General features: G+C 53.6%; 1 protein-coding gene across 2 annotated transcripts; it reads right to left on the minus strand.

The window, feature by feature from the left end:
• Nucleotides 1-468: 468 nt before the first annotated feature.
• Nucleotides 469-7,595, minus strand: IGSF8 (immunoglobulin superfamily member 8). Of its 2 annotated transcripts, none has more exons than XM_060032485.1 (7): nt 7,341-7,595; nt 3,898-4,275; nt 2,730-3,191; nt 1,992-2,399; nt 1,364-1,777; nt 882-1,012; nt 469-720 (listed from the first exon to the last, which is right to left on the minus strand). In XM_060032485.1, the coding sequence occupies exons 1-6, from the start codon at nt 7,390-7,392 to the stop codon at nt 897-899; spliced, it is 1,830 nt and encodes a 609-aa protein (XP_059888468.1). In that variant the 5' UTR covers nt 7,393-7,595; the 3' UTR covers nt 469-720; nt 882-896. The 2 variants fall into 2 exon arrangements, with proteins under 2 accessions (XP_059888468.1, XP_059888474.1); XM_060032491.1 differs by lacking the exon at nt 7,341-7,595 and adding an exon at nt 6,060-6,172.
• Nucleotides 7,596-26,831: the final 19,236 nt, after the last annotated feature.

A 26,831-nucleotide genomic window follows, 5' to 3' on the forward strand; every position in this document is an offset into this window, starting at 1 on the left:
GCTGCTGTCAGGCAGAATAATGGAGATCAGGGGGAGAAAGGCTGAGGCCCCAGGGCCTGGGGGGAGGAGTCAGGTCCAAGATCAGCCTGACGGAGAGAATGAGACTGCAGAATAGCATGGGGACTCAGAAAAGGGCACCGGGCCCTGGAAGACCCTGCCCTGCAACCTGGGAGAAGTCTAGGGGCAGAGGCCGTGCTCAACTGGAACTCATCCCCCTTTCTCTCTCCCCACCCCAAGGAGGAATCCCAACAGGAACTGGCTCTGCACTGACAGCTCAGACAGCAGATGGGACCCAGGTTTCCCCTCCCGGGGTAGGTGGCACGGCCCACGGAGGCCAGATGGTGTTTCTGGGGGGGGAAGAGAGGTGCGGGTCGTCCAGAAGAGGCTGTCAGCCCCCAGTAGCCCACCTGCCACGCGCCCCTGCCTCTTAGAGCCTCATGGCGGGGAAGACACAGCCAGCCCTGGATTTTATAAAACAAGTTTATTCACATTTTAGAAAAACTAATTCTAGGACAGGGAACGGCCTCCCTTTGGGCTATGTATGAGATCATGAACAGAAGGCCAGAGGGAGGAGCTTGGGAAGGAAGGAGTGGGGCATGGGGGCCGTGTCCCCCACTCTGGGTGGGAGTAGGTCAAATAAATTAAAGGAAGGGCAGGCAGAGGGAGAGGGTATTCAGACACCAGAGGCGGGCTTGCGGCTGGGCTGGAAGATAGTCACACCTGCAGGAACGGGAGAATGCACGTGGAGAGTGTGAATTCCTCCTGGCCCTGGCCCGCAGAGCTGAGAGGGGCTTCTCCTTCTCCAGCTGGGACCAGGGAGGGAGCTGCTCATCTCAGGACTAGGGAAGACAGGGATGGGGATGGGGGTCCTTGCCCCTCACCTGGGGTGTGAGGGATCACCGTTTCTGCAGCCTCTTCATGAAGCAGCAGGTGATGGAGCCCAGGATGGTGGCTCCGATGGCTAGGGCAAGCCCTGCACCCACCAGCAGGGGCACAAACAGGGTGTCCAGGGCTGGGCAAGAGAGGATGGCTGTGTTCAGTCCGGGGTGTCACTGCCCTCCACCCACGTGCCAGTACCTTCTCGGTCAGGCTGTCCACACCACCTCCTCCCGTTCCCACACAGCTTTCCCCTGCCTGCTCCCTGCCCGCTCTGCGCTCAAGCCAGCCCCTACCACCAGGACACCGGGGCAGCCGGGCACTGAAGGGCTGAAAGCTGGACTTTCAGACTTTCCGTGTGAAGCAAAGAGGAAGAGAAAGAGGAACCAGAGGGACCACTGGCAGGAGGATGAGATGCAAAAAGGAGAACAAGAGCATGGGGGTGAGGGGGGCTGGGGGCACGTGAGCAAGGGGGGGCACCGCTCACCATGTGTGTACGGGTAGACCGTGACAGGCCCTGAGCGGGCACTGCCCGCCTGGTACCAGCTGTAGTCAGCGTGCTGCACCCAGGCGCTGGGGGCACAGTGGTACACGCCTTCGTCCTCGGGCCCCAAGCCGTGCAGTCTCAGCCGATGGCTTCGGGGCCCCACCAGCTCCACGCTGACGGGGCCTCCTCCGGGCCGGACCCCCAGCTCTGCCACACCGTCCTGGCCCACGCCACCCACCAGCTGGGCAGGGGCAGAGCTCAGCTCCCCGTCCTCCAGCCTCTCCACCCACCAGCTGGCAGCCAGCCGCAGCCCGGGGGGGCCGCCCCGCACGGAGATGTTGCAGAGCAGGGAGGCCGTCTCCCCGCGGTACACTGTGCCTCCCGCTAGCCAGGCCACAGCCTCCAGCACCACACCTGCAGAACAAAAGTCAGAAGGTGAAAGGGGCATGGGGTTAGGACTGCTGTCCAAGCAACACCCCAGAAACTCCGGGTGTCCCCACAATCTTAGAACAGGAGTGTGAGACTGAGACACGGAGGCAGCCGATGGAGAGGGAGAGAGGCACAGAAACAGAAGGGAAAGGTTCTGCAGACCCCATATCCTGTCCAGGGCCAACCCGCCCCCTCTCACCTTCCTCACGCACGTGCACGGGGAGGGGCCGGGAGCGGGCACTGGCGGCTTCCCGAAGCCGGGCCCCAGACCCTCGGACATAGGCCTTGGCGAGGCAGCGGTAGGTACCCGCATCCCCGGGCCGGGCAGCCTCCAGCCGTAGCCGGTAGGTTCTGGAAGCCACCTTCTCCATGGCAATGTGCCGGCCCTCGTAGCCAGGGCCCAGACTGCCCACACCCTCCGTGTCCAGCTGGGCAACCAGGCGGCCGGGCCCAGGTGCCCCCGCAGGTGCCATCTCCCAGCCCACGGAGTAGGCGGCATGACGGCCCGTTGGGGGCAGGGCCCCTGACACATTGCACAGCAGCTCCAAGGGCTCCCCTGGGCCGATCCGACGTTCCCCAGGCCCCACTGTCACTGCCAGCTGGCTGGCTGAAACACAGGAGGGGAAGGGGTGTCAGGGAGGCAGGAGAGGGCACAGAGCACCTGTCCTTCCTTGATAGCAGCAACTTCGAGGCCACCCGTCTTTGCCACCCAGGGGCCTGGCTCTCACCCCTCAGCCATGGCCCTCCCATCCCCACACCCAATTTCTGAGCAGAGAAAGCCCGTCATGGGTACAGGTGCTAACAGGAAGCGATACTAATGGGACTTCACTCTAGGGAAGGTGGGCTCCCTGGAGTCAGACGATGGCCATCTAGTGCCCATGGTGCCTACTGAGATACCAAGGCTCCCAGCTGGCACCGTGGGACGCGTGGCACTCACACAGCGTCTGCACGTCCACGTGGGCCAGGACAGCCCTCTTCTCCGCAATCTGGGCCCAGCTGCCGTCGGGATCCTGAATCCACTCAGCGGCAGTGCAGTGGTAGGTGCCTGCGTCGTCCGCCTGGGCGCCCCCCACCACCATGCGGTAGCGCTCAGTCCCCTCCTTGCCCAGCCGCAGCTCCCCTGCCGCCAGCCGCTCAGCGTAGGGAGCTCCGGCCTCCACGGCCATGTCGGGCCGGAGTCCCACCACTTCCTGCAGCGTTGCTCGCCCCACTGGCGCCTCGGGCACAGCTCGCCCAAAGGACACGGCCAGGTGTGTGTGCTTCTCCGTGCTCGTCCGTGCCAGGCAGCCCAGTGCCAGCTCCTGCCCCTCGTGCACCATCAGGCGAGGGGGTGAAGCTGGGGCCTGACGGCCCCGGGGCCCTGGGGGGGCAGCAGACACCTGCAGCATATCTGGAAGAACTGGAGAGAACAGCTGGAGTGAGGGAGGGCTGGGAGCTGTACAGTAACTAACCCTTGGTACTGTTTCCTACCTACAACCTATTTCCCTAAATAGACTGTGAGCTCCTAGAAGGCAGAGACTTCATGCTGTATTATTTCTTCTGTAACCCAATGGTGCCAAGCACAGTGCTGGGCACACAACAGGCACTCAATACTTGTTGAATTTCATAGAACCAGCCCATCGCCTACTGACCCTTATGTTTGAGACTGACCCCTGTTTGAAATACTCAGAAGAGTGGCTCTGTCTTCCTTCTCAGAAGACAAACTTGAGAGCAAGAATGTCATGTGGTCTCACTCCTCCTACCCTGCCTCTATTTCCCCCGCCACCCCCACTCCCCCAGATCTGGATCCTGGAATCTCCAGGAATGGAGTCTGTTCACCCTGTCAGGCTCCCCTACCCTATCAGGGAATGGAAAGGGGCTGGAGAGCTTAGGGACACTTCTCCTCTCCCAGGAAGTAGCTTGACAGAATAAGAGCCGTGGACTGGAATGAAGAGAGTTAACCCAGAGTTCTGGGTTAGAGTCTCAGGCCAGCCACTAACTTGTTGGGTGACTTCATGCAAGTCACTTAACCTCGTTGGGCCTCAGGTTCCTCTTAGGTCCCTGCTGGCCCTGACTTTCTGCCTTTTGGGAGGGCACGGCCCTGACCCCATCCCAGGGCCCAGTACCTCTCAGTTCCACTTTGCCGCTGTAGCTGCCCAGGTAGTGGGCATCAGTGGAGGGTGTGTAGCACTCGTAAATGCCAGCATCCTGGGCCTGCAGGCGGGCAATCTTGAGCACCACGGCATCACCCTGCAGTCGCTGCACCTGTACCTCACCAGCTGCCACTCGGGGCCCAAAGACAGCATAGGAGAATCGGGTATCCCTGGTACTGACAATGCCCAGGGCAGCCTCTGGGGCCTCAGGCCTGTACAGGAACCACTCGAAGTCCTGCTGGGCAGGGCCCTCGTAGCCAGTGACATTGCAGGAGATGGAGATGGCTGTGCCAGCCACGCGATACAGGGGCCCCTGAGGGACTAGCACCTCCCGGGCACAGCACCCGACTCCTAGAGGGAAGGACAGGAGAAGTTAGGGATGCCTGGGTCCCTACTGCAGCCCCCCACCCCCACCCCCGCATCACTCTTGACCTCTGCTTGTGAAAGGAAAGGAAACCTGAGGGAAGTTGGTGTACACTTGGGCCCTGTTCCGAGAACAGGCAAAGGATGCTGGGAGGTAAGACACCTGGGTCTCAAGGAGGTGGTGGTATAGAGCCAGGTTTGCCTCAGACCCCAGAAACACCCCATTACTGGCAGGCCAGAAGCAGAGCATCTAAGGTCAGAAAGGAGTATCTGCTTCCTGATTTAACCATTCCCGGTTCCGGCTGTGCCTTAATTCCCCCTCCACCCCGTCTCCCCACGTTTATGCCAGCTGAGCCTTCTAGCTAAGGGATCCTGAGACCACACGTCCCCCTCCTTTGTTTGAAGGGAGCTGGCCAAATCTTGATCAGAAGGGCTGGTTCGCTCAGCTGTGTCACCTGGGCCAGGGGACTCCAGACAATGGAGCCAGTGGCCCGAGCAGGACAGAGCACAGGCCCAGTCAGTTCTCACCACACAATCCCTCCCCACTCCAGCTGTGCCATGAGCTCACTGCTCCTCTGCCCCACAGGGCTGCCGAGGCAGCTGAGGCTCATGGGGCAAGAACCAGCCTCTGCCCTTTGCCTCTGGAGGCAGAAGCTCCCCTCCCCCACCAGTGCCTGCCAATCTTCCCGGGCAGGCCCAGCTGACAAACAACCCTCACCCCACCCCCTCCAACTCCCTAACAGAAGCCTTCATTTGCATATGGCGTGCATTTATTTACATCCCCGCTCCCTTTCAGTAGGGCGGCAATAACCCCCCAGCTGCCCCTTCCCATCTTTCTCTCCTCAAAGAGGCCAACATTCTTCTTCACCCCACCCTCACCCCTACCCTGCCCTCGCAGATACTCCCGGTGGCCTTGGAGGGCTCAGCTTCTTCCTTCTCTCCTTCCATCCTTCCACAGCCCCAGATCACAGAACCTCAGAATGTAAGAAGGGCTGGGTCAGCCCTCTGCCTCCACTTTACAGATGAGAAAGTTAAGGTACAAGAAGTAGAATGTCTTGGCCAAGTTCCTACTATCCTTGGCTAGCTTCCACACGCCGCTGCAGAGGGACAAAGCCAGAGAGGCATGGGGAACTCCAAGGAGAGGCCTGAGGGCACTGACCTCACCAACCAGAATGTCCCAGGGGCATAACCGGCTGGAGGAAAACACCTAATCTGTACTCAAACTGTCCTCCAGCTCCTCCAGAAGCACTACCCTCACCTTTCCCTTCTTCCTGCGGCTGAGTCAGAGGGAAAACTTGTGGTTGCTCGGTTAGAGCACAGGCTGGGATCAGGAGGTCGGGTTCCAGCCCCAGCCCCATCCCCATCCTCAGCTGTACCGCTTGGACCAGCCCCTTCCACTCCCAGGCCTCAGTTTCTGGAAGAGAGCTATGAGCTTCCACCCTGACAGTGAGTGAGCCTGTGTCTCAGCAGGGCTCTGCCCGAGGATGTTTCATAATCAGAGCGATGGCGGAGACAAGCGAGCTGACACCTTCCCTGGGCTCCGGGCAGACTCTGCTCAGGAGGGCCCCCTCCCATCTTCCTGCCTCCACAAATGCTGATGCTTGGAGAGCCCCATGGGAAAGTCACCCCCACTGCCTCGGGAAACCAGCTGCCAGGCAGCTCTCTCCCCAGCCAGGTCCCCTCCTCTGTGTTAGCGGAGAGGGAAAGGAGAGCAAAGAGACCAGCTTTGGAGTCACATGGGAGTGGTTTCAAATCCAAGCCGCAACACTCACTAGATATGTTCTCTGGGGCAAGTGACTTCATTTCCTCATCTTCAAAATGAAAGTTAAGCACCTACACCCAGGGCGCTCACATCCGGCAAGCTCTTCTATCTCTGCACCACATTTACCCTGGGCTCCTCTCTGCTCCACGCTGCCCACTGGGGAAGAAGGGCCAAGTACTAGGCAGCCAGGCCTCACAGCTCCTTCCTCTGTACATCCTCCTGCCTCCCACCCAGGGCCCGAAGGAGAGGACTCATGCTAGTCCCCCTGGGCCCAGGGACCTATGCAGCACAGGGAGGCTCCTTGGCACCACGATGGAGCTCTGGTCTAGAAACAGGCGGCTGGGGCTACGTCAGCCTCTGCCTTAACTATGGCAGCTCCAAATCCTGGCACCAAAGCCACCCCCTCACCACCCTGTATTCTTATTTCAAGGGGTTCAGTCTCCTGAACATCTGTACATGCAGTCTCACTGCCTCGATACCATACTCCTCCCCAGACCATCCCTACAGGGAGCCCTCCCATTCACGCCAAAAACATTTCCACCATCACGGTCCTCATGCATCCATGCGGCGGTGGCCCAGAACACCCACCACAACAGGTACAGGGTGCTTGGAGAGCTCAGCATCAGTCTCCACGGAGCCTGGTTTCTCCTGAGGCAGGGAAGCTGGGACTAAGGGGGTGTGACAACCAGGGAGGCTGCAGAGCCAAGTGCTGCTATCTGGGAGAGGGAAGTGGGGGAAAGACCCAGCCCAGGATGGAGCTGGAACTGCCTCCAACTTCAGATGATGAAGCGGGGTGGTAGGGGGGTGCAGTTAGGGTAGACGTACTTCAAAGATTGTGGGCAGAACCGGCCCCTGGGCCTCCAGCCAACTTGGGCAATTATAAAGATGGACAGGCACTGCCCACCAGGGCGAGCACCCAAGGCCGGGCCTTAAGCTAAGTGAGGCAGAGAGGAGTCGCAGCATCTGTGCACAGCGACCTCAGGACCTGAGTGTGCCGGCTGAGAAGTGGGGCCTGGCGGTTCCTGGGGGCGACATCCGGTGGGTCCTCACTGTGCCCCAGCCCGGGGCCTAGAACTGGGGAGCCTTCACCGCTACCCCACCCCCGCCCGCCCCAAGACTGGCTCGGAGCGCGGCCACAGACAGCAGCTGGGCGCCAGGCCCGGGGAGGCTGGGGGAGCCCCTGACGGGGAAGGGGGTGCGAGGGGCTCCGAAATGCTGGGGAGGAGGGCTGGGATGGTCACCAGGTGGCAGGCACCTGCCGGGCGGGGCTGGGAGCCAGAGCCGGGCTTACCCAGGATTAACAGCAGCAGCAGCGGCGGCGGCTTGGGACCGAGGGCGCCCATCCTGCGCAGCCGGCTCTGCGAAGGCTCTGGGGGGCGGCGCGGGCTCTGGGTGGCCGGGGGTTCGGGGGGCGCATGCCCGGGTGGGGGGCACGAAGCGGGGCAGCGAGGCGTGGGTGCGCGGAGCGAAGCTGAGCGAAGCTGAGCGAAGCTGGAGCTGCCAAGTCACGGCCCTCTTCCCTCTGCCCTCTTCCCTCTGCCCTCCTCCCTCCTCCCTTCTCCCCTCCTCCTCTCCTCCGCCTCTGTTTTCCCTCCCGCCTTGGCAACTCGGAAGACCATTCCCGCCCCGCCTTACCCAGGCCCCGCCCCCGCCCTGGGCTCCTGGCCCCGGCCCCGGCCCCGGCCCCACTCCGGTCCCCAACTCCGCCCTGACCCCTCCAGACCTTGGCCCTGCTCAGGTCCCCGGGTGTGCCCCAACGGGGTCCTGGACCTCGGCCCCCGCTCCCCCCGACCCTGCTCCAGGCTCCACCCGGACTCCAGCCCTAGCCCCGCCCCCTCTTCGGTACCCGGCTCCGCCCCGACCCCCACCCGGGCCCGCCCCCTCAGCCCTGTCTCCGCCCCGACCCCGGTCCGGGGGCGGGCTGCACCTGGTCTTGGCCAAATCCCCGGCTGCTCCGCGGAGGGCACAGGTACCCTGCACCTTCCAGCTTTTCCCTGAGAGTTGGATGCAGGGGCCCTGGAGTCGGCGAGGTGACTGTGGCTTCTCACTTTGAATCCAGCCATTTGCTCTAGGCCTCTAGGCCTTGCCGCAAACCCTGCTGAAGTGGGAAAGGGCGGGATCTAGGAGTTAAGGAACGAGGAGGATCTGGTCTGAAGGGCGCTTCAGGGCTCTGCAATGTCACTGGAGACCTGTTTGCCAGCCCCTCGGGGCAGAACCAGAAGAAGTGAGTTAGGAGGCTGGGCCGTTTGGATGCTGTCACTTCCTGGCTGGCGATCCTGGTCAACTTGCTTAACCTCCTCCAACCTGTTCTCTTGTTGGCAAATTGAGGTGGATGACATCCATCCCAAAGGATTTTTGTGACGTTAATTGAGATAATGTACAGAAAGTGCTTGGCACAGAATACACTAAATAGGAGATGGGACCGGGGGATAAATTATTTAAACTCTTTGCTAAGAGGTTTAGTTAGGACCTAAGGAAAGGGTGAGCCTGGGTTTAGGTGAAGGAGTCTCTAGTTCCAGTGAGGAGAAGTGGACAACACTCTGCACTGGGAGGGGTGGGGTGTGCCCTGGAGGTTGGAGACAGGAAAAGGCATCTTTCCTAGGCACTCTGTTTCTTTCTCAACTATGGAGAATGTGGGGAGTGGGGAGGAGCTGGAAGGGTGGAGCTAGAACCTGGAAAAGGGACAGCCAGGTCTGCAAAGCTAAGCCTGTCAGAGTGGCCCTCCGTAGGAGGTGACCCCAGAGCTCATCTAGCACCTTCATCCTCAAACTTCCATCAGTCCCCACTCATTCCCCCAACCCTCCCACTCACTCGTCACTCCCTTTTACAGAGGAGAGAATGGAGGCCCAGAGAGGGGAAGTGACACAGGCCAGACCAGACATTCCTTGACTTTGTCTTCCCAGAGGCTGGCACAGTGGCTAGATCAGGGGAGGTGCTCAGTTGAAGCCGCATTCAGGAACCCTGGAGAGACTGGAGAAATTCTGAGACAGAACGCTGGGGACAGTTGAGGGAATCAGAGGTCCAACCCTCCCCTCTCAATACTTCCAGTTCTGGCCCAGGAACAGGGCAGCAGGGTGCCTTTTTCCTCCTACTTTGTCATATCCACAGCCTGATATCTCCAGATTCATTCCATCTAAATTCATCCACAGGCCAGATTGAGCTGTGTGAAAACTGAAATGTATAGGGAAGCTTTTGGAGGAAAGCCACTCTCCCTTTATTGGGGAGAGGAGTGAACATGATACCTTCCTGATGCTTGAGAGATGAGAGATGTTGCCAAACATCATCATCATCATCATCATCATAGATGCAGTTTATGGGACGTGTTGATCTTAAAAATAACAAGGTCTTAAGCTAGCCAAAATGAGTTTATTCAGGAATAGCAGAGGAATTACAATTTGAGAGGAACAAACTATGGTGAACCATAGGCATGTCAGAGGAGACAAAGGGAAGGTCAGCTTTCATTAGGTTTTAGGAGGAAACTGGATAGGGCTGTGGCAGTTTTCTTTTTTGTTAACTGCAACTGGTGAGCAGCTTGTTGTTGCTGAGTCAGAAGGAAACCCTTCTTCCTGCTGTGATCTGTAAGCTGCAGTGAGTGATTTGTGTATGAGAGCCCTCTCTTCATGGCTTCCTGACTCCATTTTGATTTAGGTTTCCTTTGTTCATTTTCACATTTTCCCCTTTTGATCAAAATCTTTCCTTGAAAGCATTGTGTTGAGTCAACATTCTGTTTGGTGCATAGTTTCTGCAGAGGTTGGGCAGGCAACAGGTGCAAAAATTTAAGATTATACAAAGCAAATTAAAAGTAATATGACTTTGTATGATGGCTTTAAGTCATGATCCTAAAGTAGTCAACTAGCAAGTGCACTTGTTCCCTGTTCTCGTATAATTGAGTTCCTACTTCTCCAGAGGCGTTTACCCATATGCAACAGGTGGTATATGCTAATGCCACCTGGTTCAAAATCAAGGCTATTGCTTGTCTACAACTACTTTAGCCAAGGAATCAAGTGATCATTGTTAGGCTGCAGAATCAGCTAGCTCTTCTAACGTTAGGGAGAGATTTATGTTCATATTCTCATTGGAACTTTGACCCAAGGGGGAAAGCGTCTCGCTATGGAGGCAAGCCCGGAGTCATGTATGCCCCAGGTAGTTCCCATTTAAGATGCTTACGAAGATATAATGGGGAAGATCAGTGGGACGCTTCAGATTTATTATAGATATTAACAGGGATGGTTAAATATCCCAGTAAACACTGGCCTCCCATTTACCAGCTGTCCAAACATTCATAGGCTCATTGAGAGTTTCATTTGCCACAGACAAGACTAAAGCCAGGTGGTGCACATAAGACTTATTAACAGTGCCACTAACTGGAATTTGCCAGTGGGTCCTTTAGAGCCAAGAGTCAATGACGTTTGGGGAATATTTAAGAAGAAACCATTCTGTTCTGTGGATTTTGTCCCTAAAGGCTGCAAAGAGAGGGGTTATTTCATTACATCAAGCAGACTCAATACCAGAGGGTCACCACTGTCATGGACATATCGAGGTTTCTGGTAACATATTCAATAGTCAGAAGGTTTCCCCCTTTGGCAATGGATTAGGAAGTATGGGTAAGAGCATTGTCTTTCCAAGAAAGAGAGGGAGAAGATAAGGCAAGAAGTAAGAGTAAGGAAAAGATATACAGGCCGGTCATCATGGGAAAGCTGTTTCCTTAAGCTACTGTATGCTTCAATTCTTGCAAATCTTTACTTTTAGGTCACCAGTTGGGATGTAGGTCCAGTTGGGTTTGGTGCTTTCTTTAGATGTGATATATGGATCCAAGAGCCTATTCCTTGGAGTTTCGTGGCACAAGGGTTGGTTAACAGTACCTGATAGTGACCTTTCCAATGGGGTTGAAGAGAGTGATGTCTTTTCCAATAGACAACTCTCCAGGTTGTAGGGTATGGTGCTTAAGATCTTCATGTCCTGGGAGCATGCCATGGAAAGATTGTTCTAATATACGGTTAAGCATAGTTTGTGGGTTCCTAAAGGAGTGGCCCTGAGGTTCAGAAGGACCAATGGCAATGCTTTTGGCCAGGGTATTTGAAGGGTCTCTACAGATTTTTCCTGTTGGGTTTTGATGATGCCATTGGTACATTCGACTAGTCCTGGAGACTGGGGGTGATAACTGCGGTGAAAACGTTGTAGAACTGGCCATATGGCACAGACTTCCTGTCACACTTGACGAGTCAAGTGGGTTCCCCTAACGCTATGAAGTTTAGGGGCGGTTCCCTCAGGTAGGAATGATCTTTTCCAATAGGTTCTTAGCCACGGAGGAGTCAGTAGCCTGTCTACATGGAGAAGCTTCGGTCCAGAAAGAAAACATGCAAATCGTTGCCGAGACATATTTACGCCCGTGAGGTGGGGGAAGCTGTATGAAATCCATTTGCCAAGGCTCACGTGGTCCATCAGGCAACGTAAAGTGCCGAGAAGCAGTCAGGACAGATTTTTCTGGGTTGTATTTTAGGAATAAACATCATCCCTGGATCCAACATCTTCCTAGGCAATGCTGCCTAATATTGGTCTGCTATCATCTGCTGAGAATTCATGACTTGGGAAAGCAACTTTAAAGTCTGCACACTGGTGTTAAAATTCACGATATGCAACACTTTCAACAGTGTGTCAACCTGCTCTCTCACTTTGTCATCACCAGTCTGTTCAGTCTTGTTCAAAGGGCACTAAGCATTTTTGATGCAATGGTTTTTTTCTCTTGACTTGTTGAAGTTTATCAGAGATCCCCACTATATGAATCATTTTAGTATTCTGAAGCAGGGTCTCTTTAATAGTAGCCCCAGTGGAAAGTCATTCCCAGCCTGGAGAAGGGTTGGGGAAAGCCCCTGTGATTCCTCGGAGTCCCACCATTGGGATGTGGAAGGACATTGGAAAGATTGGTTGGGTGACTGAAGACTCCTGGACCATTTAGTTTATAGCAGTCTTTTTTAACAGTGTCCTGACTTCTTACAGTAACAACAGGCCGGGGAGATTTTGCTTAAAGGCCTCCATCTGCTGAAGCTAGAGATTCAGGATTTTAATGGTCTTTTTCTTAGTATAATCATCTAGGGTGCAGGCTACTTAGTTTGCCAAACTAAGTCTGCAGTGGACATGGTTTCCCATTCTATTCTGGCTCTCTTAACCAAGAGAGAAAAGTCCTGGTTTAGCCCATTCATGAACACAGATTTGAAGCCTACCCAATTGGATTGGACATCCAGAGGGAGACCAGAAATCTCCAAAACATTTGGAGTTGACTGTCATAGTTGTGCACAGGTTCACTGGGTTTCTGAGTGTAAGCCTGGATCTTATTCCAGTTCACAGGGTTTTGGGATTTCCAGGTGGTCATTTAGCAACTGCCCAGCCTGATCCTATAACAAGGCAGGGGGTAGGTCTCTCATTTGCAGTTCTAGAGATTTTCCAGGATTATCCCAAGTAGCTGTTTTCATTCAATGCTGGGCTTGGCCTTTGCCAACAAGCGTGTGAACTAGCTGGTATATATCTGAGGAACCTGACTGGTAAATCTGGGTAACTGTATTAAACGTCTCTGCAAAATCTATAAGGATCTTCAGTAGCTCTAGGAAAATCCTTGACTATGTCTTTTAGTTTGGCCTTAGTCTACAGGACATAGGAAATTGGGGGCTTAGCAATAGGATCCTCAGAGGGACTGATTTTAAAGGAGCAGGTTCTAAGAGGTTCGGATGAAGAGAAAATAGGGAGAGGTTTGGAGAAAAATGGAAATTCACTGGAAGGGTTGGAATGAGGATGTGGTGGGTACAAAGGAGGTGGAGTAAGTGCAGTAGGGGAAGAGGATGAAGAGTCTTCCAATGCGTTTTAATCTTCTTGTAATGGTTTATTCACCCCTGTCAATTTAGAAAGGTTTTTTTGTAAAGCCTCAAGATGTCAACTGAAATACGTATCCCATTCAATTTGTTGTATTTTAGAGTTTTGGTCCTCAAGTTTGGTTCTGAGAGAAACAAATTTGGGGAGATTGAAGCTTCGCCATAATGGCCACTGAAGTTCTAAATTATCTTTGGTTAGGTCAGTCCATTTCATTAAAAATGCAAGTGAGGAGGGACCATAGTTTTTTTTGTTTGTTTGTTTGTTTTGCGGTACACGGGCCTCTCACTGTTGTGGCCTCTCCCGTTGCAGAGCACATGCGCAGGCTCAGCGGCCATGGCTCACGGGCCCAGCCGCTCTGCGGCATGTGGGATCTTCCCAGACCAGGGCACGAACCCACGTCCCCTGCATCGGCAGGCGGACTCTCAACCACTGCGCCACCAGGGAAGCCCGGGACCATAGTTTTTAAACACAGAATGGGCCAGGGTCCCAAAGGAAGGGCCATCCTGAGAGTGTTTGTGGGATCCCATAATGTTAACTTAGAAGTTCAGAAAAACAAACAAGTACTCACCAAAAGGACAATGCCTTCAGGAAAACAGATCCTGAATAAAGTCAGAGAGCTCAGCCAAAAAGAGGGAGCTCGAATCTGAGAGGAGGCTTGTGAACCGCTAAGAAGACATCTCACAGGAGCAGAGGGCATGCAGTACCAGGGGGCTTCATCGCCTTCAGATCCCTTAATGGTTGTCATGAAATGTCACCATTAAAGATGAAACAGTATTTACAAAAACCAGGACATGGAAGCAACCTAAGTATTCATCGACAGATGAATGGATAAAGAAGATGTGGCACATATATACAATGGAATATTACTCAGCCATAAAAAGAAACGAAATTGAGTTATTTGTAGTGAGGTGGACATAGAGTCTGTCATACAGAGTGAAGTAAGTCAGAAAGAGAAAGACAAATACCGTACGCTAACACATATATATATGGAATCTAAAAAAAAAAAAAGGTTATGAAGAACCTAGGGGCAGGACAGGAATAAAAATGCAGACGTAGAAAATGGACTTGAGGACATGGGAAGGGAGAAGGGTAAGCTGGGACAAAGTGAGAGAGTGGCATGGACATATATACACTACCAAATGTAAAATAGATAGCTAGTGGGAAGCAGCTGCATAGCACAGGGAGATCAGCTCAGTGCTCTGTGACCACCTAGAGGGGTGGGATAGGGAGGGTGAGAGAGAGATACAAGAGGGAGGAGATATGGGGATATATGTATACATATAGCTGATTCACTTTGTTATAAAGCAGAAACTAACACACCATTGCAAAGCAATTATACTCCAATAAAGATGTTAAAAAATAAAACAAAATAAAAATGAAACAAGGTCTTAAACTAACCAAAATAAGTTTATCCGTGAATAGCACAGGAATTGCAATTCGGGACAAGCAAACTATGGTGAACCACAGGCAAGTCCAAGGAGACAAAGGGAAGGTCAAGTTTTACTAGGTTTTAAGAAGAAATGGGAGGAGAAGAGGGCAGGCCGTGGCAGGGAATTTTCATTGGCTGAAAGTGGCAGGCAGCTTGTTGCTGGGTCAAAAGGAAGACTTCCTTCTTCCTGCTGGGATCTGTAAGCTGTGGTGAGCAATGAGTGCATGAGAGACCTCCCTTCATGGCTTCCTGACTCCATTTTGATTTAGGTTTCCTTTGTTCAATTTCACAGATGCCTGTACAATAAGGCCTTTTTGGACATTACTTCCAGTCTTTACAGCATATTGTGCCAGATGGTGTCATTTAACAGATGAGAAACTTGAGGTTCAGAGGGGTTAAGCATTTTGCCCAAGGCCACACAGCTTTTAAGTGGCCAAGGTATGATGAGCTCAGGCCTATCTGTCCCCCAAACTCTAAATCTCCCCTCACCTCACTGTCTCTCTTCCCAAGTCTCTTCACCCTATAACCTTTTCATTGAATAAATACCGACTGGAAATAGATGACTAATGAGGACCTACTGTATAGCACAGGAAACGCTACTCAATACTCTGTAATGACCTATATGGGAAAAGAATCTTAAAAAGAGTAGATATATGTATGTGTATAACTGATTCACTTTGCTGTGCAGCAGAAACTAACACAACGTTTAAAATCAATTATATTCCAATAAAAATTTTTCCAAAAAATGGACGTGCTGTGGAAGCACACACGCACACACAAAAATACCGATTGGGCCACACCTCATGCAGGGCACTAGAGATGCAGTGGTAAACAGGCAGAAATGTTTCCTTCAGGGAACATACAGTCGTGCCAGAGGGTTGTAGCATAAGCAAGTAATAACCAACCCCCAGAATGAGGGTCATGAGAGGGACTCTCAAGGAGCAGAGAACACCCTAGGGCTTGGGGCTGGGAGGGAGCCGAGGGCAGGCAGCTGTTGAGGGCTGGGCTGGCCTCTCCGGTGGGAATGAGGCCCTGGGAGACCCGCTCTTGCACGTGCCCCTCCCCAGGTTGTGAGTTCCAGAGGCTGCCAGCAGGGGGAGCCCATTGCCCAGGCCTGAGTAGCCCCTCAGATGCTTATGTAACTGGGAAAACTGGGGGAGGAGAGCAAACCCCAGGCAGAGGCGCGTCACACAGTAGCACACGCACGTACCTACAATAACACAGAGAAGCTTCATACGCAAAGATGTCACACCCCCAACAGAGCGATGCACAGACACACAGCACACCCACATGCTGCAGAGGAGGGATATATCATCGGGAGTGCAGAGGTCTCCCGTACCCTCCCGATCTGCTCCCTAAAAACTCCACCCAGGCTTACCCAGCACCTAGGCTGTTGCCTGCGGTGGGGTGAGCAGAGAAAGGAGGAAGGCGGCCTTTCCATGAGTCTTGGGCCAGCCTCATCAGCCATAAGGGAGGGAGCCTGGGGTTGCAGAGATGGGAGTGAAGCGGGCGGTAGTGATCATGGGGGGCTGTTGTCACCATGCCATCACCAGCCAACTCGCCCTCCTTGTGCCACCAGGGGTGGGCATACATCAGACACCGGGCCTATGTTTCCCAGGCTTATTTAACTCACTTTCCCTAAGATGAAATATATACAAGGCACTGAGGTGTCCTGAGTCCTTAAACATAAGACCCACACTGTGCCCTAAAGGAACGGATAACCTGGCTGAGTGTCACACTTTACGAGTCACAACCGTGGAGACATTTTTCTCAGAGAGGCACATTCACAGATGGGGCTGTTGACCTATTCTCACGTGTGCCAGGTGTGTAACATGATCTCATTTAATCCTCCCGGCACCTCGTGAGAGGAGTGCTATTATCACCCCTGTGGGGAGACTGAGGCTTACGGGAGTTTAGGAACGTGTCCAAAGTTAATGGATTAGTTACTGTCCAAACTCAGATTTGAACCTCGGGTTGACTGAGGAGCCGGTGCTCCTTCTGTTAAACGGCTTCTTAGAGGCAAACGTGGACCAGCATGTGTGTGCAGACACACACCCCTCTATGGATACGGACAGTGCCTTGGGGACAGAGTGACAAACACATCCAAGAAGCGAGCACACATACCCACCCGACAGTAGACATACAGCAGAGCCACGAACACACGCGCAGTCCTCGGCTTTCTTTCTCTTAAATGTGTATAAATCCCAGTTTGGTGGGAGCTAAGGATCACACACAAGAATGTCCTGTGATTTGTGTGTGTTTAGGAAAGCCTTGACCCATACTGCCCCGATGAGCCATATTTTCCCACCCTCCCAAAGGGGGAAATTCCCTCTGCTGACTTGCTGAGAGGCTCAAGTAAAGAGACAAGACAGAGATGGAGCAAAAAACCTACCTTTACCCTGACATCCAACTCATGCAGAGACACACTGAAACAGAGCTGCAGACACAGGGACCTGGGTGCACCAAAAGAGAAACACACAGGCAGCGTGCACACCCAGAACCACTCACACAACCACAAAGCTACCTCCCACACCCACACACGTTCACACCAGACCCTCTCCCTGCTTCCTTCCTAGCCAGGCATCTGCACCCTCCTGGGGGATCGTGTGTGTGTGCGTGTGTGTGTGTGTGTGTGTGTGTGTGTGTGTGTGTGTATCTACTCCCTGAACCCTCCTTTAGCCCTGGCTGAGCCCACACTCCCCCCAGTTCTCAAAGCCTATACCAAGGGGGCGGCACATCTCTTCAGGAGCAGGGAAACCACGGACTTCCCTGGCGGTACAGTGTTGAAGACTCTGAGCTTCCACTGCAGGGGGTGCAGGTTTGGTCCCTGGTCAGGAAACTAAGATCCTGCATGCCACATGGCGTGGCCAAAAAGAGGAAAAGACGAAGAAGAAGAAGAAAAAGAACAGAGAACCCACAACGCCATTGCTGGCCTAGCCCTGACTCCGGAGGAAGCCCTGCCATTTCTAAAGCCAGGATTAGTGCCAGCGGCCGCCCACTTTGGAAGGCTGTGGATGGATCCCTCTCCGCTGGAAGCCCCTCCCCCCCCACAAGTCCTTTGGTCCCCGGTCCCATAAGGCTGTGTGCCTGGGCTCCACCGCAGGTGCTCCCGCATCTCTCTCCTCCATTCCCAGCCAGCTGAGAGGGAGCTGCCAGTGCAGACCTATATGTCTGGAGAGTGGCAATGGGGCTGAGGCAGCTCCCATTGCGTGACGTCACTTCTTCCCCATCACAAGCAGCTGGGGTGGGGCAGTGGGCAGAAGATGGCAGCGGTATGGCTAGACAGAGGTCTGTGGGCTGCGTGTTGTAGATGAGACTCCGGGGGCAGGAGGTGGTAAGCGCCTGGTGACTGCCTCTGAGTCAGTGAGCGGGAGACAGGTTTAGAGAACAGGTCGTTCCAAGTTTGCCCACACCCAGCTCTGAGCAAGGTGAGGGGGCGGCACCGGCGATTGCTAATGCTTCCTGAACACCTGCTGTGCGCCAGGCACTGCTCTGTGCACCCTGCACACACGCACTCCCTCCCTCGGCCCGGTCCTCACAAAAACTACGAGGGCTGGGTCCTGTTGCCACCTGTTTTGCAGATGGGAGCAGGAGGCCTGGAGAGGGTATATCCCCTACCCAAGGCCGCCGGGCTAGCACATGGTAGCATCCGGATGCAGGTGCAAGCCGTTTGTCTCCTGAACTTAAGCTGCTAACATTCTTCTCCCTCCTGCTACCGTCACCCTCACACACTTGCTCATATACGCACATGTGCACGCACGCACACACAGACACACACACACGCGCGCGCACGCACTCCTGGTGTCTATACAACCTCTTGAAATAACAGTCTTTTCCCACGAGCGTATCTCCAGCTCCTGGCACATAATGGGTGTTTAATAAATATTTGTTCGATGAATGAATGCAGTGCTGAGGCTCAGGAAAAGAGGAATCAATAAGAGGAGTGTGTGTGTGTGTGTGTGTGTGTGTGTGTGTGGTATGGAGGGTGGGGTGGGGGGAGAAATGGGCGAGAGGAATTTCACACACGTGCACACACGCACACATACACAGCCCTCTAGAGCTGCCGATGTCAAAGGCTCACTTCTCCCTCTGGGGTCCCAGCCCTTCCAAGCACCCTGGGTGGGTAAAAAGGACTGAAAGCGGGGTTCACAGGGCTCCCTGAGATGGACGGGGGCCTTAACTCTCCCCTCCAATCAGAACAGAGGACGGGGGATATGAGGCAAGCTCTGGGAAGAGGGTATGGGAGCATGCAGTCCCTGCTTGTCACCATTCCCTGCCCCGGTGCTGCGTGCTCTCCAAGCCCCCCTCCCCACAGCCCTGGCACCCCAATGTCCACACCTGGACTCTCCAGGAACCTGGCACCCCTTGGTTCTCCTGGCCAAAGAGTAGACAAATGCCCTTTTCCCTAGTCCAACTGAAACAAGGGTGGAATTTTTCCAAAGGCTCTCTGTTGGAAAAGAGAAGGGAAAACAAAGCCAGAAATAAAGACTACAAAAACAAAGAAACAGAGTGGATGGTGAGGGTGAAGGAGCTCACCCCGGGGGGGTGGAGCGGGCCTGGGGTCCTGATGCTGACGTGCCCTCCCCTGCTCCCACAGCACCTGTCCTCAGCCCTTTGATGGTGTTTTCCACTCTGCATTGTTGTCCCAAGCCTGCTTTATATTTGCCTCTCCATCCTGGCTGCGAGCTGCTCAAGGCCACTGTTGGCTCTTCTTTGCTCTGCCCCCATGCCTAGCGCAGTGCTTGGCAAGGAGGAGAAGCACCACAGATAAGTGCCAAGCAATTGAGGAAGCGCGGGAGCAAATGGGTGACGGAGAGAGAGGGAAGCTGGGTCCTTTCTCTCGTGGCCAGATCGCCTCCATGGTGGGCACTGCTGCCCCCTCTGGAGTTTGTCTGACACTCCACAGACAAACAGACCATCCACAGCTGACAGAAAGCTTCTCCTCTTATTTCAGAGCCCTAACCTTCCATCCCTCAGCAGACAACCCAGCCCGGCTTCCTGGGCAGCCTGGGAAGGGCCGAGCTCTGTCCTCTGGGGAGGAAGTGTGCTGGAGACTGGACTCACCTAAGGAAGAAACTGCGGTCCCAAGACCAGGACATGGAAAAGCAAGGGCAGAAAATATAGTAGCGAACATGCATCGAGCATCTGAGTTCTCAAAATAACCCTGTGAATTAGAGCTGATAAGGAAACTGAAGCTCAGAGAAGCTCAACTTTTGTCCAGTGAGTGGTAGATTAGGGTTTCTTATCCAGGCATTCTGACTCCACGGCAGTTCCTGACTACGTTGCCACGCAGCTTCTGCATAGGACAGACGGTAGTCCCGAAGAGCCAGTGTCTGGGGGAACGACAAGGGTGTGGGCCCAGCCAGCTGGCAGGACAGGGTGATGGGAATCCAGGTGGGCAGGGCTGCCTGCTCCAGAGGGCACTGAGGCACTGAGCGCTGGTGCTGACGATGCCAGCTTCTGAGCTAGATGTCCCTGGGGGCAGGTGACTAGACAGAGCAGACCCCCACGTTGGGGGACGAAGCCGGTTAGCTTTAGGAGCTCAGGCATATGAAGTAAAACTTCTGTGTTCTCATCTTAGTCAAAAACTCTGGGGGCTTCCCTGGTGGCGCAGTGGTTGAGAGTCTGCCTGCCGATGCAGGGGACACGGGTTCGTGCCCCGGTCCGGGAAAATCTCACATACCGCGGAGCGGCTGGGCCCGTGAGCCATGGCCGCTGAGCCTGCGCGTCCGGAGCCTGTGCTCCGCAATGGGAGAGGCCACAACAGTGAGAGGCCCGCGTACCGCAAAAAAAACCTTCGGGGCTGGACTTCTCTGGTGGTGCAGTGGTTAAGAATCCGCCTGCCAATGCAGGGGACACGGGTTCGAGCCCTGGTCCAGGAAGATCCCACATGCGGCGGAGCAACTAAGCCCGTGCGCCACAACTGCTGAGCCTGCGCTCTAGAACCCGCAAGCCGCAACTACTGAGCCCTTGTGCCACAACTACTGAAGCCCACGCGCCTAGAGCCCATGCTCCACGACAAGAGAAGCCACTGCAGTGAGAAGACCGCGCACAGCAACGAAGAGTAGCCCCTGCTCACTGTAACTAGAGAAAGCCCATGTGCAGCAACAAAGACCTAATGCAGCCAAAAATAAATAAATAAATAAATTTATTAAAAAAAAAATCTTTGTGGCTGTGATTCGAGAATCAGACAACATAGGTCTGGCTGAACCTAGTTTTACTGGCTGTGTTGCCTCCATCCTGTTACTGACTTCCTCTAGCCTTGGTTTCACCGTGTGGAATGTGAGAATTAGCACAGTGTTGACCTTATGTTTTTTGAGGACTATTGTGAAGATAAAATGAGAATATAGCTATCACGGTGCCTGGCTATGATCAAAGCTAGGGCGCGTGGCGGAGGAGGACCTGCAGCAAATAGAGGCGGGGAGATTCTTCTAAGTGAGCCGTGTCTGTCCCCTGGTTCCCACCCCTCTGCTCTCTGTTTCCCACTCTTTTTCCCTCCACTTCCTGTATTCCTCTTGGAAGAGGGTAATCTCCACGCCTGCTTCAGTTTCCATACACTCCTTATCCCTTCACAATTTTATCTCCAAACTCCACCCTCTATGGAAATGGTTTTCTCAAAAGTCACACCAGTAACTTCTGAGTTGCCCCCAAAGTGAGCAGCTTTCATTTCCCCTTGGCCTCCTATAGCATCTGAAGCTGTTAGTTCCTTGCCCCTTAAAACTTTTTCCTCTTTCGGTTTCCAGGCCTCCTACTTGGTCTAGTTCCCCCATCTCTCTGGCTTGTCTACTTCTCCATCTTCTGGATCCTCCTTCTCTACACCGGGTGTTACCCAACTATCTGTCCAAGATAGTTGATTTTCCTGGTTCAGTGACCACCTCTGTGCAGGTGACTTCCACAGCCTGCCCTCTCTCCCAAGTTCCAGCGCCACCTGGAGACCCTGCCAGTAACACCTCAAACTGAATATGCCCCGGGGCAAATGTGCGTCTTCTCTCTCACACAACCTCCTTTCTTCCATACCCTTCTCTTAGTTCCCTCTGCACCAGTATCCTCCCCCATCTCCAGCGCCTTCCTCTCTCATCCTGACGTACAATCAATTGACAAATCCTGAAATTCTACCTCCCAAAGTCCCTTTCTCCTCATTGCCATGGCCACTCTCTTGCTCCAGACCCTTGTCACCTCTTGGCTAAATTTTTGCCATAACCTCCTACCTGTCTCTCCCTTCCAGCCCAACACCTCGGTCCACGTACACACACCCCTTGCAATCAGTGAACCTTCCGGGAGCATCACTCCCCTGCTCAAAAATCAGAAGCGGCTCCATGTTGCTTATAACAATATTTTTCAAAGTTGCTTGGCGGTAAAAATACAGATTCCCACTCTCCACCCCTGCCCTTATGGATCGGAATTTCTAAGAGATGGGCTTGCTCTCCTGTATTTGCAATAAGCCCCTGAAGTGGTTAGTATCATCAGAGCCTTTTAGGAAATACTGGCGTTTAGAATGGCACTTAGTCTGGTGTTCAAGGCCCCCCCATGAAACGGCTCCCACACCCATTCCCAGTATCAGCTCCCTTGTTTCTTTGCACACTGGGTGCTTCAGGCTTCTGTGCCTGTGCCTATTGTGTCTCCTCTACCCAGAACACGCTCTCTTTGGTTCTCTGAGCCAGAGGTGGATCCTACCTATCCATCAAGACCCAACTAGAATGCCACCTCCTCCCTGCAGGCCTCCTAATTCTTCCAGCTGAGAACCATCGCTTCCTTCTCTGAGCTCCCATCACCCTCTAAACACAACAGTGTGCAGCCAGCAGCCAGCTGTACCGTTCCTTCCCTGTATCTTCTGGGGCATTCCTCTCTCTCGCCATTGCAGCCTGGAGGATTCTGCACGTGTGCTCCTGGGGATAGAGCAGCTCCTTCTCTGCATCCTTATAACCCAGAAGTTATATGTGCAGGTTCTAGAACCAAACTGCTTGGGTTTGAATCCCAGCTGCCTTACTTGGGTACGCATCTTGGGATCTTCATGTCTCAGTTTCCCCATCTATCAAAGAGTTGTTGTGAGAATTAAATGAAGTAACTCATGGGAAGTGCTAAAGTGCTAGCATGGTGCCTCATTAACTGTTAGCTCTGATGAGCTAGAGCTCTTAGACATGATTGGTTCCAACTCTGCTTGCACATCGAATCATCTGGGAGCTTTTGAAAGTTACTGATGGCCGAGTCCCACCTCAGACCAGCAAAAACGTGATCCCTGGGGTGAGGCCCAGGCATGGGTTATTAGTATACAGCTAGAGGTGAGCTGTGTACTACCCAGTACACCCCCTCACTCTATTGATGGGAGGTAAAGGACTTATTCAGGTTCACACGTCTAGTTCATGGTGGAGTGAGTCCTATCTGGCAAGCTTCTGCTCTCCCTCTGGTCCAGCACAGGGTGATGTCTAGTACTCCATGGCCCAGCCTTTGCTCCCGCATCTTCGGGATGGGAGAATCGCCCAGGTGCGAAGCAGAGCCCAGGCCCACCCAATCTCACTTAGCATAAATGAAAGTAAAGAAGTGAGGGGAGCTAGAGGAACTGAGGCATCCCCGAGGGCTCAGAGCTGCCCTTGGGAAGACCAGATCAAGGGGTGGGGTAAAGGGATTTGGTGACTAAAAGGCCATGAGATTCTGACAACAGGACCATGAGGGTGGGAACCTTATTTGCCTTGATTGTAACAGTCTCTCCAGTACCTTGCACAGAACCTGGCACACAGTAAGTGCTCCAGAAATACTGGGAGAGAGTCTGAAGGATGCAGTGGACTGACCGTGAGCCCACATCATTGACTGAATTATCCGTGGGGGCACTCGGGTTCCCCAAGGGACAAGGCTGAGAACATCCAGACAGGAGCGCAAGAGTGAAAGGATCCTGGACTTGCAGAGAAACTGAGGCACAGTGGAGGCCGAGCTCCACAAGGTCCCAAGGAGAGCTCGCTGTGTGGCGCGAGATGTCGGCCCTGTGTGCCAGGTGTTTGCAGGGCATCCTGTCCCAGCCGGGTGTCTGGAACACCAAAGGGGACAGGCAGACAAGCAGAGCTGTATTCTGGGCCAAATGGAGGGGGCCTGGTTAGGGAAGAAGGAGGTAGAAAGGAGGAGGCTAAGGGGGAACCGGGCTGCCTCTTGATAGGGGGAGCAGGGAGGCGGGGAGCTCTGGGCCGGTGGCTGGGTCAGATCTCGGGCCAAAGCAAACCTGCCTCAGGGGGCTGGGGGCCGCTCCCTCCCGGCCCAGATGGAATCAAAGGCAAACAGGAACCCTAGAGGGCCCAGCTGTGACCCCTGCCCCCCACACTCAGCGGGGCCCATTAACCCCATCCTCCCCATTACCCCTAACAGAATTTTCCCAGCCTGAAGAATCTCTGGAAACAGACTCATCTGTTGTTTGTGGATCAAATGCCAGCCAAGAAATGTCAAGTTTCTCCAACCTCACTCCTAGCCCTGCCCTTCTCCCAAAAGACAGCCAGACCCTTCCCCCTCTCACACAGGCTCTCAGTAAGAAACCAGGGTAGACTTTGCCCAAACCCTGAGCCCTTCCTTGCTTCTATGCCAAGAGTTGAAGGGATCAGACCCATTTCTGGGGGTCACACTAATAAACAAAATAGGAGTGCCTGCCCCCTTATATCTCCTTCTGAACGCTGGTCTCCAACGGGTGGTTGGTGATAGAACCATAGGTAAATTTTCCCGTTTACCTGAGCTGAGCCGTGAGCTGAGGAGGAAGTAGCCTGGAATTTGGGGATCATCAGAGCTGCAAAAGGACCTCAGAGATTTTCTAGCTCTACTCCTCGTTATTCAGATGAAGAAGCAAAGGCAGAGTGGGGATGCCTCTTGCCCAAGGCCACATGAGTTCTCCCACTGAGACCAACCTCGCCGGCCTGTCTTGCAGACATGTGCCTTTTGCATTGGACCATGGTGTGGGCATGGTTAGCTCCATGCTTGTGTCCTAGACGCACAGTGGAAGTCCGGGGGAGGAAAAGGAAAGGACCTGGGTGTGGCCCAGGGGGAGCATGTCAATCCTCCTCCTTGACCACGATGGCCCAGAGCTGCTCCGTGCCTGTCTTCCCACTGTGCAGCTCTGGGCCATCGTGGTCAAGGAGGAGGATTGACACGCTCCCCCTGGGCCACACCCAGGTCCTTTCCTTTTCCTCCCCCGGAGGAAAGCCAGAGAGCGGTAAAGAGGGCCAAAAGAGGTGGGCATGGAGCAGAGACAGAGAGATGCAGGAAAATTCTTCAGGGTGCTCTTTTCTCTATTTTCTGAATTCTTTTCTTTTTTTTTAATTTCAAGAGTTTATTTGAGCAAAAGTCCATTCCAATCCACCAAATTGGAAGTGGTTAGGAATGTTTTGCTAAAAGAAGCTAGGAGAAAGACTTACATAAAGAAGCTGTGGAAGAAGAGGAAGGAAATTATTTAATGACCGTAGTTTAAAGCCTAGAATTGGTTGTCCTTAGCATTTTGATTTCATGATCTTGAAGCATTTACATGTTTGGGTTTGGATTTTGGTTTGCTTACATAGGCTGTCACCTCAATCTAATGGTCTCCTTGTTTAGTTACTTTAATATGACAAACTTAATGAAAAAAGTAAATTCAATCAGGAAGCGTAATTTTATATTGAATCAAAAGGAAGAGAGACACTTAGTTATTTTTGTTTCCTTGACACTTAGTTATTTTTGTTTCCTTGTTACAATCAGACATGTAACCCGGGACTTCCTTTTGTGCTTTGGATTGTATCCTCACTCGGAAGGACTTAATTCCTGAATTTATCTCTGTCTCTTCTGAATTATCAGTTTCTTCTTCTCTACCAGATAACTACCATTGACATACAAACATAAGCCTTCACACCAGCCACAGGAAACCAAAGTACAACAGAACACCGGCCTCCCATTTCTCTAGGCCCACACCCCTGAACTCTTTATAATGTGGTTTTAACAATAAAAAAGATAATAAGAATAATCTGGAGGAAAAATTAAAGATGACAGGTTTTTAGAACACATTTTGTGTAGATTGAAAGGGAAGACCAGAAAGAAAACAGGCGCAGATGTAAAGGGGGGAGAGCAAGTGAGAGAGAAAATCCAACATGGTCCTTGCGGTCCAGTGGTGAAACTGAGGCAGCAGTAGGACCTAGACAGCCACTCTGCCCACCACAGGGTCACTGCAACCTGCGGGAAGTACAAGGAGAGAGGACTGGAGAGGAAGAGGGAGGAAGAGGTACCTTTTCTGGGACACGTGTCATGGCCACTCCAGGCCTTCCCAGCCTCCCCATATCACCTCAAGACAGCCTTCTCATGGAAGGAGACACTTTTCCACTCACTCCCCCAGAAGGCCCTGGGGGCCTGGCAGTGGTGACAAGACCACAGGCCCTGAAGAAGAAGGGGAAAAGGGATTCAGAGGGAATGACAGGGGGGAGAAGCGAGGCCGCCCAGAGCGGGCTGGCAGCAGGAAAGGAGGAAGAACCGGAGCAGGACCGGGGAGCTGGGCCCCGATCGGGGACTGGGGCAGAGAAGTGGGGTGACGGGCAGGCAGAGGGCCAGAGGGGCGGCAGTGCTTCCTGCCCTCCCATTCTCCCTCCCTCGCTCTCTTTCATGATCTTGAAACAACCTTCAAGTCTGGGCTGGAGGCCCCAGGAGACCAGTCACTTAGGAAACAAAACTGTTTCTTGGAGACCTTGAAAGCCCATCGCAGCTGAGCGGCGTCCCCACCCCCTCCCTGCGCACAGACACATTCTCCCATGGCCTCTCACGTACACCCACCCGGCTCCACACGTCCTCCCCACCGGCCGCACGTGCACACGCACGCACTCACGCACACACGCACACACACACCGGGGTACTGACATGCACTGGTACACAAAGAACTGATTTTTACTACACTGACCACACATCCCCCTCTGGAGTTACCTTGGTTCCTTCCCACGGTCTCTTCCCCACACACAGGACCCCGCACAGTCACGCCCCCCTCAGTCAATGATGAGCACACAGGTGCATGGGTGTGCACACACACACACCAGAATATGCCCTCCTCTGCCTCTCTCTGACCCTCTCCCGGTCTCTCTCTGTCTCTCTGTCTCTCTCTGTCTCTCTCTGTCTCTCTCTCTCTCTCTCTCACACACACACACACACACACACACACACACACACACCCCTCCCTCCCAGATCCTCCCATACCAACCAAACACCTGATTCACAACCGGCCACCCTGCCCTTTGTGGACCCCCTATCTGATCTATGAGTTTCTCTCAAACCCACCCCTCAGCCCAGTCCCCCTGGCCTTTCCACCCCCTACTTTTAAGTCTTTCTCACTCTCTGCTTTGCTCTTCTTACCCCCAGGGCTTTGATCCAAGCTGGCACTACCGGCTGTGTTCAAAGGAAGCAGGAGCCCGACCAGGCCCCCCAGATCAAAGGACCAGGTGATGCCTACACTGGCTGATGTCCTGGAGTCTGAGGTCCACCGTGGAGGAGGAGGTAGACTCCCAGAGCCTC

The sequence above is a fragment of the Delphinus delphis genome, chromosome 1 (genome assembly GCF_949987515.2).
Source record: "Delphinus delphis chromosome 1, mDelDel1.2, whole genome shotgun sequence".
Classification (NCBI taxonomy): Eukaryota; Metazoa; Chordata; class Mammalia; order Artiodactyla; family Delphinidae; genus Delphinus; species Delphinus delphis.